Source organism: Labeo rohita, chromosome 5 (assembly GCF_022985175.1).
Source record: "Labeo rohita strain BAU-BD-2019 chromosome 5, IGBB_LRoh.1.0, whole genome shotgun sequence".
NCBI classification, from domain to species: domain Eukaryota; kingdom Metazoa; phylum Chordata; class Actinopteri; order Cypriniformes; family Cyprinidae; genus Labeo; species Labeo rohita.
Genome location: NC_066873.1, coordinates 25,554,348 through 25,570,040, shown reverse-complemented (window position 1 = coordinate 25,570,040; position 15,693 = coordinate 25,554,348). Strand labels below are relative to the sequence as shown.

Here is a 15,693-nt window from a genome sequence, read left to right as displayed (position 1 = left end):
ATATACTTTTTAACCTCAAATGCTCGTCTTGTCATCGTCTTGTAATTTGGGGTCAATACAGTTAGGGTATGTCTCGTTTTCTTCTTCAACATCGAAACCATCCTACATTGCTGTTTTACCCTTTTTTTTGTAAAGGGCATTTGATCTGGTTTGCATCACTTTGTAATCACTGGGTCGGTACTTCTGCAGTAATGAATGTCAATTTTTAAGTTAGGGAAGAAAACGAGATTGGAATTTTTCGACATACCCTAACTGTATTGACCGTATTGAAGATAAGACCCTTCTTCCTCGGCTGGGATCGTTGAGAGCAATTTGAAACTGCATTTAAACTGCATTTTGGATGTTCAAACTTGGGAGCACCACAGAAGTCCATTAATGCAGGTAATTCCTGATTTTTTTTCCTCAAGAAACATAATTTCTTATCGGCTGAAGAAAGAAAGACACGAACATCTTGGATGACAAGGGGGTGAGTAAATTATCTGTAAATTTTTGTTTTGGGAGTGAACTTCTCCTTTAAGACAACCTCTGCTGTAAAGCAGGTGAGTTTTAATCAAGGTTGGAGCAAAACTCTGCAGGACTTCGACTCTCCAGAACTGACATTGGCCATCCCTGCTCTATCAGGTTGATTTGACCTGATGTCGATTTTTAGGAATTTAAGAGTCAAGTCAGTCCACCTCCTCTCATGGGACAGAAAAACAGACAGGATCATTACTAACACACTGTACCACAATGAATGATGTTCTTTGGGACCCTTGACTATTAACGCACTGAACCCTATAGATCATGGTTGATTTGACACCTCAAACACTTGCACATGACGCAAACACGCACACTCGCTAGTGCACTAACAGTGTAATGCCCAAAGGAAGTAACCTTTAGCTTAAGGGCTTTTCCAGGGTTATATCAGTGAGACGGTTGTAATACTGAGTTGATTGATAGTGCAGAATTACTTCCTTTAATGGCAGAGTGTAAACAGAATAGTCGCTGAAGCTAAAATGCCACTAGAGCGAAAATAGATTCACACAGAGCTCAACGCTTTCACTCCTCGCCAATATTTCTCACTTTTATAGGTGATGCCATTTACTCTCTAAGGGGGAGGTGGAGCTATATCCTGCTTGCATGCGCATATCCTGCTGCTTCATGAAGCGTATGTGCTAAAATGCTATCATGTGTAACCCGTAACCTTACCTCAGTGCACTATCAGAGCTGGTTTCCCCACAAATTAACAATTAAACTAGCATTACAATTTAATACAGAACTAGGTTTAATCTGTGACAAGGGAACTGTCTGTGTTTCATTTTTCATGCGAAGGGAGATAATTACAGGTGTAAGTGCCCTTAATTAATAAGGTTTGATAAATTTAGGGATGACACATTTTTACTTGGTTTCTACGGTAACCGCACACCTTCTTTTTCTTCACTCTTCAGTTGCGGTTCAAGCCTGTGCTGAGTGTTGCTTTCTGTGCTCCTTTCCAGATTTCACAAATCCAACTATTCATTCAAACTGTATCAAAGCTCAATCCAAAAAAAAGCAAGAAACAGAAAGACCCCTCACACACACACATACATACGCGCACACACAAACACAGGTCACCATTGCTGTCTAAAAGTCATCCGAAAACGGAGGATTATTTTCTATTCAGGGGGGATTTCGCTAACACTATTCTCTGTTGCACAGGTGTTTGGTAGTGATAAACAACTCTCTTTTACTCCTGCCCGCTGTGTGTTTTTGTCCGCGTGTGTGCGTCTGTGTGTGTCTATGTGTGTTTGTTTGACAGATTTGGTGTGTAGAAGCTTGTCAGTAAGTTGTGGTTAGAGAGAGATGGTGTTAATCCTAAACCTTAAGTCTTCGTAATTCAGATTAAAGTCAGGCTTTAACTCGGTGGTAATTCACTTAACACAGAAAAACAGGCGGCACCTGCTGTTCCCCAGCCCTGAAACTGTAGTCTGTAGAGGAAGAAGTGTTACAGGAGTTGCCATCTAGTGTATCAATGTCCTCATATCAGCTTTCTCCGTCCTCAGCTGGCAATAACACAATGTATGTGACTATAACACTAGAAGCGTGCATAATGCAGCCTGAGTAAAATATGTTACAGGATGCCAGTGTGAAAGCCAGCACAATCATAAAATGCCCTGGAGCAGAAGAAAATCCTACCTATAAAGAACCGTGCAGGACAGGGAAATTACAATATATTGCAAGTAGGGCTGTCAATTTAATGTGCCAACTTAATTAATTAGTTACGAAAAAATAACGCAATTAAAATATTTTAATGCAGTTAATGCACTGGCCCCGCCCCCCAATTCAAGATACCGGTGCCAAAAAAAGTCCCTGTATGTGTTTTGTGTCATATTTATATATATCATATATCACATGGATAGCAACAGCAATATACAGTACACAAGTGTTGATTTTGTCCCGATCAATCACAAGCTTAAATGATTTTATACAACAGTTCAGTAAATAAGAAGTTGATATTGTGTTATGTTTGAAACACAATATTATGTTTTTGCTCAATTTTGCAGAGAACATATTACGTTTGAAACCACAGCAGAACTGTTGCTCTGAGCAACACAGCAGTGTTTAGTTTGTTGAATGAATCTGCGTTTTGAACGAATCGTGTGAACGAATGATTCAAAGGCCCATTCATAAACAGAGCCATTTACTTCATTCATGAATGAATCAGTCATTTGAATGATTCGAATGAATAAATAAATAACGTATAAAGACATTTAACACCACTTGCTGGCAGATTTAGTTTCTTATTTAGAGTATCATTTCATTAAATAATAAAAATAAAAATATCAAAGGGATAGTTCACCCAAAAAAATTTAATTCTGTCATCATTTACTCACCCTCATCGTTTCAAACCTTTCATTTGTGGAACAATAAAAAAGGTATTTTGAAGAGTGTTAAAGAGTGTTAAGAGATGTTTCTCAAACACTGAACACTGGACACTGAAATCAAATAAAGGTACCTAACATAGCCATAAAAATACTGCTTTAAGTAAATCCTTTGTAAAAACAACTTTTAAAAAAGGCTAAAATTCAATGCAGCACAGCCCCTATAGCATCAAATGCTGCATTGTTTCTGTGTAAATTAAATGCAGCTCCAGAGTAGCGTTTGATATATTTAATCACTGTACATTCACTTCATATGTAAACTTTTTTTTTTTTTTTTTAATTCCACATAGACTATTGTTCAAACTCATGGGTCCCAAACATTTGAATGGCAGTGTTCATATTATATCATAAATAAATATAGTTCAATTCAATAATGATAAACAAACCAACCAACAAAATCTTTATACAAAAAAATATACAGTACTGTGCAAAAGTTTTAGGCCATTAGTATTTTCACCAGCTAAAAAATGGTTTAAAGTAAGTTATTTCTATCTTTTGCTGTAGTGTGTCAGTAAAAAATATCGGTTTACATTTCCAAACATTCTGTTTGCCATTAATTGTAATAATCTAGTAAGATTTTTGTTTGCACAAGGAGTCTGACAACAGCCAGTGCTCCACACAGAGATCTGATCTCACCATCATCCAGTCTTCCTGGAATGACATGAAGACACAGAACAAACTGAAACAGAGTAAATCCAGAAGAACTGTGGCAACGTCTCCAAGATGCTTCAAGAGCAAAAGCTACCTGAAAAATCTTGTGCAAGTGCACCTAGGGCAAAAGCTGCTGTAAACGCAAAGAATGGTCACACCAAATGTTGATTTCATTTAGTTAATAGTAGGTAATTGATAAAGAAAAACTATTTATGACAGCATCCTCATTTTACAGCATTTTTACACAAGTGCCTAAAACTTTTAACAGTGCTGCAGCTTGGCAGGTAGGTTTCTTGAAGCATCCTGGAGACTTTGTCAGTTCTTCTGGATTTAGTCTGTCTGAGTTTGTTCAGTTTCTTCATGTCATTCCAGACAGACTGGATGATGATGAGATCAGATCTCTGTGCAGAGCACTCGCTGTTGTCAGACTCCTTGTGCAAACAAAAATCTCACTGGATTATTACGATTAATGGCAAAATGAATGTTTGGAAATGTAATCTGATATTTCCTACTGACACACTACAGCAAAAGACTGACTTTAAACCATTTTTTAGCTGATGAAAAGACTTTTGCACAGTACTGTATATATTCTTTATATCGCCAGGCTGTTGTTGTCTGATGACTCTAATCTAATTTCTAATTTAATTTGATTCTAAAATAATTTATTAATTTCAGACTAATTTAATCCCATTATTTCTGACGTTAATGCTACTTCTGTACAGCATTAAATGTAAATGCTCATTTTCAGCTGTTAATAATTTTGAAACATTTAAAGCAGGCAGCGTTAACCTTACAGTAGTGCTCAACTCTGATCTGAATCCTTCTTCACTTGAATTAAGATGATAATTAAGTTTTAAAGCACAGCCACCACGAAGTCAGACTTTATCACTTCTTTTTACTTTGAGATCTCTGTGGTTTAAAATCATCTTTAGATTTAAAATCATAAGATATAATTTAACAGCTGTGGTACTGTTTTTTAAATTACATCTCTGCATAGCTACAAGAAGAAACACTGCCTTCTAACAAAGATTAATCTAATTAATCTTAAAGCATACACATAAACCAATACAAACAAACAAATGGGAAATAAAACAGTTTATCCTATTCCGTGTTCAAAACTCCTGAAACAGCAGTGTCTCATGTTTTAAAGCAGCCATTGCAAGTTGGAAAAGAAATCAATCATATCTGTATGAGTGTGAAAATATTCAGATGTAAACCCTTTTGTAACCGTTAACATTTTCCTGTAACTGCAACTGTAATTCAATCACACTTTTTTTGTCAGTAACTGTAACAGATTACGGTTACATTTATTTTGAATTTCTGTTATATGTAAGTGATTGTTCTCCAGCACTGCTTCTTTCTGTGATATACGTGACTCTTCATATGCAGCTTCTGTGCTTTGAAACTCTGATTGAAACGGAAGACTATTTTCACTGAACATTTATCTCCATTACTAACTTTCAGATTTCAAACTGGCTGGCGATGGTGATAAACAGCTTCCAATGGTTTTCACATTGATGACAAAAGCATTTTGCAAATGAGCCACGGTTTGAAACAGCATAAAGTGTGAGAACAGACCAGCGGGGTGGCAATTGAACTGAGGTTCAGACTCAGGGAAACACACCAACTGTTAACGCAGCATTATTCTCCCCGAAACACCATTTATTATGGATTCTGTCCATTTCCCAGAAGTTCAATGGTTTGACAAAAGCTACTGCTGAGCTGAAGTCACACCTGCTCAGTTCTGCTCATGTAGAGACTGTATTGTAACCGAGACTTCAGTACTATGGTGCACCAATGTTCCCATCTAAGTTATTACACCTATAACACAATTTAAAAAGAACTATTAAAAATGAACTATTTCAAAAGAATTATTACTATGTCAAAAAGTACCAGGCAAAGCAAATGGGTGGTTACTTTTGTAGAGCTGTGACATGCTATACTACAGCGAAAACTATTCTGAATAGCATTTAGCTATTCATTCTATTATGCATGCAGCTTTTTTGCCACATATTAATTGATTAATTGAAAAAATGGACATGCTATGTCAGCTACCCACATGTTTGCTGAAGATGCAGCTGTTCTGCATATGTGTGTATATGCATGCCTTTACCTGTATAAGTCTGCTCTGTTCAGTCTGCAGGGTATTCAGGTCCTGTCCCAGGTTGCTTTGTCCTCTCCTTAGAGACTCATAGTCCATCTTCAGCTGTCCCGCATGGGCAGACAGCTTAGCAACTTCCTCTGCCAAGTTGACCAATAGCGCTCGATCCTGACCTTTGACGGACTTGAGATCTGTATCGTGATCGGTGAGCGAGTGCAGCAAAGATGTCTGCACGCCTTCTAGTCGCAGGAAGTTACTGTTATAATCAGGGCAGTTGGGGTCGATGAAGATATTGATGCGTGATCCATCACCCCTCTCAACTGTCACCAACGCATTGGCTTCATCCTGATTGGTGCTAATATGAGGCGGGCCATCCGACATGGGGGGAGCCTGGTAGTGGTTCATAAGAAGAATGGTTCCCGTCACTGTGACTGCGAGCAGAACGGCCACGAAGAGAAGGATGGTACATAGCAGATAGCTACAACTCATCCTCTGCAGATAGACAGAGACAGAGACAGAGACAGAGGGAAAAAGACACAGAGAGACAATGAGAGTTAAAGCCATCATAACATCATAATCATCATTACCATTTCTGCAGAACAGAAAGTGCTCTTTAAAGCCCGTCGGGGACAATACTGCAGTCTGACACAACTGCAGGAAAGACAAAGAAGAAAAGATGAAGGTGTTTCTCACCCTGCTCTCCTCTCCTCTTACAATTCAGCATGAAATTCATCTGTTTGCTCTAATAATGCTCATTTCTTAGTGAAACAGTTCCTTTTTTCTTGCAAACACACAAACAACCCTCTCTTCCCCTCTCAGCTCTTCTCTGAATATATGAATCAGATTATATGCTGAAGAATCTCTGTAAAGTGATTTAAAGGCCACATAAAAATGTAGGGATGTATTATTGACTGTATGAATAACAATTATAAGTGTAAAATTACCTCACTCCGCAGTGTCATAATTCAACAAAATGTAACATATAATATATCAGAAAGTAAAATTATGCAATCTTTACATCAAATTTAAAGTGGTTATGAATTGAGAAATCAAAATTCCCTTAATCTTTTGACATATATAGTACATTGTACTATAAAAACATAATAGACTGCAACTTGTCTTTTGAAAATCATATTTCTCATGTTACAAAAACAGCATTCTTCCATCCTAAAAACATTGCCAAGCTACGAAACGTTACCTGTTTCTGACGCAGAAAAGCTAGTTCATACATTCATGACCTCTAGAATGGACTATTGTAATGCACTACTAGGTGGTTGTCCTGCATCTTCAATAAACAAGCTATAGATAGTCCAAAATGCAGCTGCAGTCCTTACCAGGTCAAGAAAATATGATCATAATACCCCAATTTTAAAGTCTCTGCACTGGCTACCTATTAGGTTCCGCATCAGCTACAAAATATTACTTCTTACCTATAAGGCACTTAACGGTTTAGCTCCTGCATACCTAACTAGTCTTCTATCACGCTACAATCCATCACACTCCCTAAGGTCGCAAAACTCTGGACTTTAGGTAGTTCCTAGGATAGCAAAGTCCACTAAAGGAGGTAGAGCCTTTTCGCATTTGGCTCCCAAACTCTGGAACAGCCTTCCTGATAACGTCTGGAGATCGGACACACTCTCTCTGTTTAAATCTAGATTAAAGACTCATATTTTTAGCTAAGCATTCAAATAATGCATCTCATAAACTTTTACTGCAGTTATATCTGATCAAATGCACATTATTATTCTTTAGCTCTGGATGAATAAATCTTTCTTTGCTTGGTTTGAACAGCAGCTACGCTAATTATGTTCCTATTTGTTCTCTGTTTCTGCCATGGGATTGACATCCCATGGTAACTAGGAATTCACAAGCTTCAGTCTGGATCCAGAACACTTAAGAAGAGATAATGCCAACCCCTCAGAGGACTTCAGATGATGCCAACCCTGAAACAACATACAGCACTAGCGAATTTTGCTACTAATTTATAGTGTTCTTTGTCTGTTTGATTATGTCATTAATTGATCTTTACCATACATCTCTGCCATATGTACATCAACTTGACATAGTCACCACTAGTAAGCTACTACTAAATATATTGTAAAAACTTTAATTTGCTGTAAAGTTGTTTTGCAACGATATCTATCGTGAAAAGTGCTATACAAATAAATTTGAATTGAACTAAATCCTGTAAGTTTCAGAATTCAAATCTTTCTTGTTTGTCTAAAAACAGCTTATATTAAAGCCAATCTGCCAAAACAGCAGGTTGTGAAATGTGTAATAGTGTGGCTAAACACCAACTCTGCAGAAGATGATCAGCATATGCTTTCACAGCACTTCCTTTTTAGCCCTGCCCACTGATTCACAAATAAACAACGATAAAGATTGCTCCGAAGACGACAAGATGCTGTGCTGTGCCAGGTTGTGGAAAAACACAGTTTTTGCATTACCTTCCTTCTGATCCTAGCACTAGGAAAGGGTGGATGAACTTTATTTTTGAAGATACCGACCGCATCAGTAAGAACTTGGTCCTTTGTTCACTTCATTTTACTGTGGATTTATTTACAAAGCACAATTTGACGCAGGATTGTCAGAAAGACTGAAACTAAAAGACAATGCTGTGCTGACTATATTGAATCTGCCAGTAATGTTGCACCACACAAGTGTGACAAGGGGAGTGTGGGGCACAACATAACACTTTTTGAATTTCTCAGTTTGTCTAAATCCACATGGGGTTCAGAGTATAATTTTTTATCCAAAGTAATTTCACACTCTTCTAGTACAAATATGTCGCTTGGTTTCATAATTAGAGTGTACATGTTTTTCGCTATTTACCTCAAAAGAAAGGAAGTGAAATGTGACAACATGCCCCATAGGTGGGGTACATTGTAGCATGTGAGGGGCACATTGTAACATGACCATATGAAAGCTTAAAATGTTATCAGATCCAATGGAAAAAAATATGGAAGACAAACTAAAATATTTTGTCAAAATAAAATTCTGAACTTTTTCAAATAAAATAATGGCGTTTTTTAAGAATTAAAAATAATCTAATTTTAGAGTTTGACAATAAACATCACATGCTTAGGACGTCCCTGATCGCGACACACAGCTATATAGTATAGTTCAAAACAATGTGTGCAAATGAAGAAACATTCAGACATTCATAAAAACACAGAGATACACTCCCCTCGCTCTACACATAGCTCTCATAGAACACGAGACACATAAAGGAGCCAAAATGCTTTACATTTCTTGAAATATTAATTTCTGAACATTAAACATTGATTGTCAGTCTTTATTTACCCGTTTCTTGTGGTTTCTCATTAAAATCCATAAAAGTAAATAGTAAAATTTTAATTGCTAATGTCATAGAATAATAGTTTAATAATAGCGGGGCAGATTGTAACGCAGTGTCCCCATCTGCGCATCTGAAATTTAAAACTGGTTAGTGCCTTCTGATAGTCAGCGAAGCATAAAAAAAAAAACTAAACTGATAAATAACAATCTAAACTGATAAATAACAGATTGGAGATTAAACTAATAGCAAATTTGTCTAATTTTAAATTAATACTTAAAACTGAGATGAAAAATTTACTTTAGCCAGAAATGTACTTTTACTGTGGTAAAATAAATATTTAGTGATATCTTCAAAAGGCTTTTGAATTTTGGCACACTTCTTTCTCTATGTAGTGTTGATATGGCAACTAGTAAATACCGTAAATTTGGTTATGCTAGCATGCGTGGCAATGTTTTTTATTATGTTGTCACTATTGCTTTGTCTGTTATTACAGATCATTTGACATGCACGTATACATTTTTAACATCATATCTGTGAAGGATGTAGACTGCCAAACATCAAAGATCAAAGTTCACCAAACGTAAACATTAGAGCACAGTGAAATTTACATAAGCATTTGTTTCCTTCCTCCCCCATTCACATTGGTATGAATGGAAGTCAGTGAATCAAAAAGTATTATGTGACCATATCATAAGAATGAAGATTTAATTGGTAATCATGGGTTCTTCATTAGACAACTGCTTCTCACAATTTTGATTTTTCCTGTTTGTGAGTGTGTGCTGTCAAAGTGCATCATCCATTCACTCCATTACCCATTTTGCACCGTTAATAAACTCAGCTCTCCATCACTGACGCTCCCTTTAATGGGGAAAAAATTAAACCACTTTGAGTTTACCATCCAAACAAATGTGTGTATGTGAAGTCTGGACATGTGTGCGTGCACGCACAGATGCACTGGTAGTGGAGGTGTGCTCCCTGTGTAAAATATGCAATTCCCTGAATAAGTCTGTACACATATGTTCTCATTTTTTTCCCAAGCCTTCCTGTTCATAAATATGCTAAACAGCCACGCTGGCTTTGGCCCATACTGATGGGTGGTTAATGGCTTGCTTTACGAGTTGGCTTTTACGATCAACTCTGGGAAAATAAAAAAGATTTCGGGGAAGCACTTCAGTGAACAGTTTACTCAGAGAGACCAGAGATCTTCCCTCCTCCATCTCTGAAGGCTGATGAAACATGCCGAGGCACTAGATTTGATAAGCGCCTGGCATGATTTAAATAGGATCAAACCACACTGAATTTGTTGAATACATCTTGTTACTTACACTAGTCTATCCTTCACAGAATTACTTCAGACACAGGTATTCGATTTTGGTGTTCGGTCAAGCAAGGATGTATTCTTCCAAACTGTTTAGGGTTTACAAAAAGGTAAAGGTAATGTATTATCATAAGTTAACAATGAACAACAACTGTTGTATTTATGTATTAATATGTATTATATTTAATCATAATTTATTTAAATGTAATTTCCAACAAATGTTTACAATAATAAAGTATAATACCAGCAAGATAAAACACACAGAGCATTATTTAATATAGTTTTCCAGGTCCTACATAATTCACTGATATCTGATGCATCATATTTATTCAAGCCAACTGTTCATACTAAAGGACAAATGTTATTTTATTTAACAGGTATGACTGATGTGCTTAAATTCTACATGTAATCCAATTGAACTCAATCCAGCAATGCTCCTTGGACACTTTCCTTTTGAACAGCTGTTTCATCTAGATGAAAAACCGCTAAAACTGATTTATACAGCAAACTCTCAAAAGGTTGAAGGCAGTATTGATAGTTGGAGTATACAGTATGAGTCTTTTCCCCTGCAGATCAACTGTCATTGTGACTGCTTTCTTTTCCATGTTCTTTTGCTGATTCTCTCCAGCTGAGCCGCAGTAGACTGATAGCTATTTTTGCTTGTTGCATTTTATTGAGTGAAGACTGAAACAACTTTAGAACTGGGTATCTCTCAGAGTGTCTCTCTCTCTGTCCCTTTTCCAAAACTCTCTCACATGCAGACACATACACACAATATTCTAAACACAAACAACACCATAAATAGGTTACACTGAGCATTTCCATGTGCGAGGTCTGTTTTCTCCCACACAGTGGTGCATTCACTTGAATTTTAATTTTAACGCCCAGACAGACGAAGGGTGTTTCTGCAAAAAAAAGTGTTTTGCATAAAATATTCAGAAAGCAACGACACTTCAGTGGATATGAGATAGATGAATCCATAAGAGGGTTGACACACAGGGAAGAATATGATGAAATGCAAAATGTAAGCCAGATGTGTGTGTGACTGATATTGACTGACTGCTTATCAGTGCAATCACAAACATGCAAATTCCAATAAAAAAAAAAAAAAAAAAAAAAAACAGACATGAAAGGTTTACATATGAAACGCTAGGTGTAATATAGTAAAATCCCTTCCTTGAGCCTGTCAGTTTTCCACAGACAAGATTCACTCCATTTTATATTCATTTCTCACTACAATTTTCCTTCAGAGGAGGAAGAGAGGTGAACAACAATTGTGGACAACACCTATCCATACAATGGGGTCAAAAAAATCTGAAAACACAAGTGAAAATGCATTTTTTGCATTCTGAATTATATTATCAGCTATTAGTATTGTGTCGTTTTTTGTTTTAAAAATTTTCAAAATTTGAAAATGTTTTGTTTATTTTCAGTTGCATTTTTGAATTTAGACTTTCAATGTGGTCTCAGACGTTTGGACCCACTTTATATGCTCCAGTAGTTCCAGGAACTAATGATATGTCAAGCTTTAAGTTTAATGGTGTGAGAGATTGAAGCCCTTACCTTGGGCGATGTTTGTCTGACTGTGTCTGAGTCTGACCAGCGATGTTTGAGCTGAGAGGAGTTGGGCACACACTCACAGAATGTCTGCATCAAACAAACAAACATAAAACTAAATAAAGTGTTGTTTTTTGTCATTCGGTGTGTTTGTGTGTGTCTATACTTTGAGGGTCAAAGGTCAAACGACAACTGACTAGTGAGGACATTTTATGTGCCCGTACTAGTTAAAAATGCTCATTAATCAGGCAAATGATACTTATATGTATCCCTGGACCACAAAATAAGTATCATGGATATATTTGTAGCAATAGCCAACAATACATTGTATGGGTCAAAATTACAGATTTTTCTTTTATGCCCAAAATCATTAAGATATTAAGTAAAAGTCATTTCCCATTAAGATATTTTATACTTTTCCTACCATAAATATATCAGATCTTCATTTGGACAACTTTAAAGGCAATATTTTGATTCCAGATATACATCAATTGAAAATATTATTTAGTCATACATCAATTGAAAGCTTATTTATTCTGCTTTCAGATGATGTAAAAATCTCAGTTTCAAAAAAAAGATTGACCCTTATGACTGGGTTTGTGGTCCAGGGTCACATATTTCAGTCTTATGTTGTGCACAGGTTTCTGTGAAGGTTAGGTTTAGGACAAAAAAATAAAACAGATACAAAACAATGGAAATACTGTACTCATATTATAGTATATTATATTATATACATTATATAACTCATCAAACAAACCTGTGTGTGCACGTGAGCCCTAGTATTCCCTACGTTATGGGGACCAAATGTCCCCACAAGGACAGTAATACCAGTAAATTTTGACCTTGTGGGAACATTTTTTGGTCCCCATGAGGAAAAAAAGCATATAAATCATACAGAATAATCTTTTTTGAAAATCTAAAATAGCAGAATGTTATCTGTGATGGGTTGGTTTAAGCTAAAGGGATTGAAAATACAGTTTGTACTGTAAAAACCATTACACCTATGGAATGTCCCCATAAAATATGGAAACTCAATGTGTGTAGTGTGTGTGTGTGTGTGTGTGTGTATAAGAAGCATGGGAATCATCCCTTTGCTCTAATACCATCCTTTTAGTAATATAGCTCCTCTTATCTTGCAAACACATAAGGTCATATATACGGTTTCATAAGCATCTCATCAGATTTTCTTTTTAATGTCCCAGGCAATAACAGTGGACAATATTACATTAGCTTTCCACTATACGGTAACAGAATCAGACCATTGAAACATTAGGAAGGCTCTCTGTAAGGCTGCTTTTAGAAGCAAAAGATGGTCCTGTTTTCCAATCACTCTTATAGGTTTGGTGTGCTCAACCAAACAACTAATTGGTGCATGTTATTCCTAAGAAAAAAGGTTGCTGCAGGTCATAAAATGATTCCTTTTCATTTTTTAGACTTTCTTATTTTTCAGTCCCTTCCATCTACACCTACAGAGACTTTCTGTGATCAAATCAATTCCCAATGCATAAAATCTAAAATAATTTCAGCCCCAAATTTTCCTATTCAATATCTTTTTTCACACAGAAATACATCACTTTGGAAGCACAGTGGCTTGCAAATGTTCCATGTTGACTTAATGCTCAACACAAAACTACCAAAAAAATCTTCAACTCATCCTCTAGTTTGTAAAACAAAATACTGAATGTTTACACATTCAAAAGTATAACCACAAGACATTATAACATTACCATTATAATGAGACCAATCACTAAAATCACTTACTAACCTTGTCTGTGCAGTTATCCAATCTTACTACTGCTGTAGTAGATGATCATGCACAGTAAACACCCTGTATCTTTTACATGCTACACGTCTGGATTGCGTTGGCTATGAAGACAGAGCGAGAGCGAGAATAAGAGCATGAGTGTTCCAGATCTTCAGGTAAGCTGACTACTTGTTAAGCTAATTTAAAGCTAGAAGCTTTACACACATTCTGTCCCCCGTTTAAGACACATCGTAAGCTGGAAATAAACCAATCAGCTGGGAGAGAAAGAAGGGAAGAGACAGAGGAAGTGACTAAACAGAGCATGCAGGTAGACAACAAATAGCCTGAAGAGATCAGACCACCCGTACTGACTTCTAACTTTTAACTTTGCTGTTTCAGAAGATAATAACAATAAAAAAAAAATAAAAATAAAAAAAAACAGATAAAGAGAGAAATATATGAGAGTGACACAGTGGAACAATGAGAATTTATGAGTTTGTGGTGCTCATATTTTTGCAGTTTTCACCCAGTGGATAGCTAAAAATCAGTACAATCTTAGCCTTGGCAGGCTTTTTGTCCTATACAACAAGAGATTATAGGGCTTAATTTTGTGAGAACTGTCTAGGAACAACATCATCTGTTGACCAAACAAGTTTATCTGGTAGGAACAGGTGGCCAAATGCTTGGATTTTCTTCACTAATACTACATCAACAAGTACACAGTGTTATAGTATTACAATGATAAAACTACATGATTACACAGCAACACCTAAACTGCACAAATTAGATTTGTGCTTTGTCACTGTACCGCAAAAAAAACAGCCTCATGAATCAGCTTTTAAAATTATTATCCATTTTCCATATATGCCAACCCTCTACAATCTCTTGCATATGCAACTAAATCTTCACTCTGGGCAACTAAATGATGTTTAACATCAGCCATTGACTAATAAATTCTTTTACTTATTTTACTCGCCAGTGTGTGAGTTGGAGGGTAAGTAGCACAGATATATTTTCACTTATCGAACACACTGACTGAGCACTTCAGAGTTTCACTCTCTATCAAGCAATCTGTGCTATTTTTCAATTCATTTCAATGGATGTGTATGTACCTGTATTTGACGTATCGTAAACTCTAATGTGTAGGCGTACGATTCGCTGTCACTTTGCTGAAAACACTGTTTCTCACACACACACAATGAAAGACAGAACAGAGAGAGAGAGAGAGAGCACTACTTGTAAACAGTATTGTTTTTTGATTTTCCCTGTCAAATTAAAGTTAGTTCATTTGGAATTCTTCAGCTTTTAAAGGTCCACTGAGGTGCTTTGAAACACACAGGCTTATATATGTTGGCGTAATATCAACTGAAACAGAAAGACAGGGTGGGACATATCCAGTGGCCCTGCCCCCTTTTTTAAAATAGCCAATAGCATTTCATTTATATCACATCTTGGGTCAGAACCGTTGAGCTTGGTAAAGCCGCATTTGACAGCGTAATACAGCCACAATCTCATTCATATCACATTATCTATATATAAAATAGTATTCTGTGTTAAATTCTAATGTGTCCGATACGTTCTGTGGTCTGCGCCGACATTTGATCCACTCTGGACCCGGAGCAGGGTGTGTGCATGCTGTGGCGGTTCGTGTGACACAATGCGTCTGAATCATTCCCAGTCCTCTATATAGTGCCCTACATGTCAACAAATGACCAGTTGCAGCCGCAGCTTAAGCGTCTATACAGGTATTTATAGTGTAAGGGGCGGGGCGTGTCGGATTCTAAAGAGCATGTGATTGGACAGAATGTTTGACGAAAAGCTGAAGTGCAGGGTGAAGTCATCAAAATCACTGATACATATTGGAAGGTAGATGGTAAGTTTTGAACACTTATATCTTCTAAACGCAAATTTTTTCATTGTTTTGGAGCACACTAGCTTACAGATAACCTAGGCTAACATATTTATACTAAAAGTAAAATAAACTTTCATTTTGTTTTCAGGGGGACTTTAAGAACAACCGGTTGTGGGTGGAACTAATGCGCAAACTGCGATCTCATTGGCTGGCGCTCACCTATTATCAACTCTGTTTTGATTTCAGCAAATCAGTTCGAGCGAACACAGACA

The 15,693-nt window shown here is 36.7% G+C and overlaps 1 protein-coding gene across 3 annotated transcripts in view; it reads right to left on the bottom strand.

The window, feature by feature from the left end:
• Positions 1 to 15,693, bottom strand: part of fibcd1b (fibrinogen C domain containing 1b) — an 84,905-nt gene that overhangs the window by 48,480 nt on the left and 20,732 nt on the right. The window contains exons 1-3 of one of the 3 annotated variants that reach the window (XM_051110996.1): positions 13,591 to 13,700; positions 11,832 to 11,915; positions 5,665 to 6,144 (exon numbers count right to left, since the gene is read on the bottom strand). In XM_051110996.1, the coding sequence (XP_050966953.1) occupies positions 5,665 to 6,141 (477 nt within the window). In that variant the 5' untranslated portion in view covers positions 6,142 to 6,144; positions 11,832 to 11,915; positions 13,591 to 13,700. Of the gene's footprint in view, positions 1 to 5,664; positions 6,145 to 11,831; positions 11,916 to 13,590; positions 13,701 to 15,693 lie in introns of those variants that run through there. The other 2 variants (XM_051110994.1, XM_051110995.1) reach the window with 2 other exon arrangements.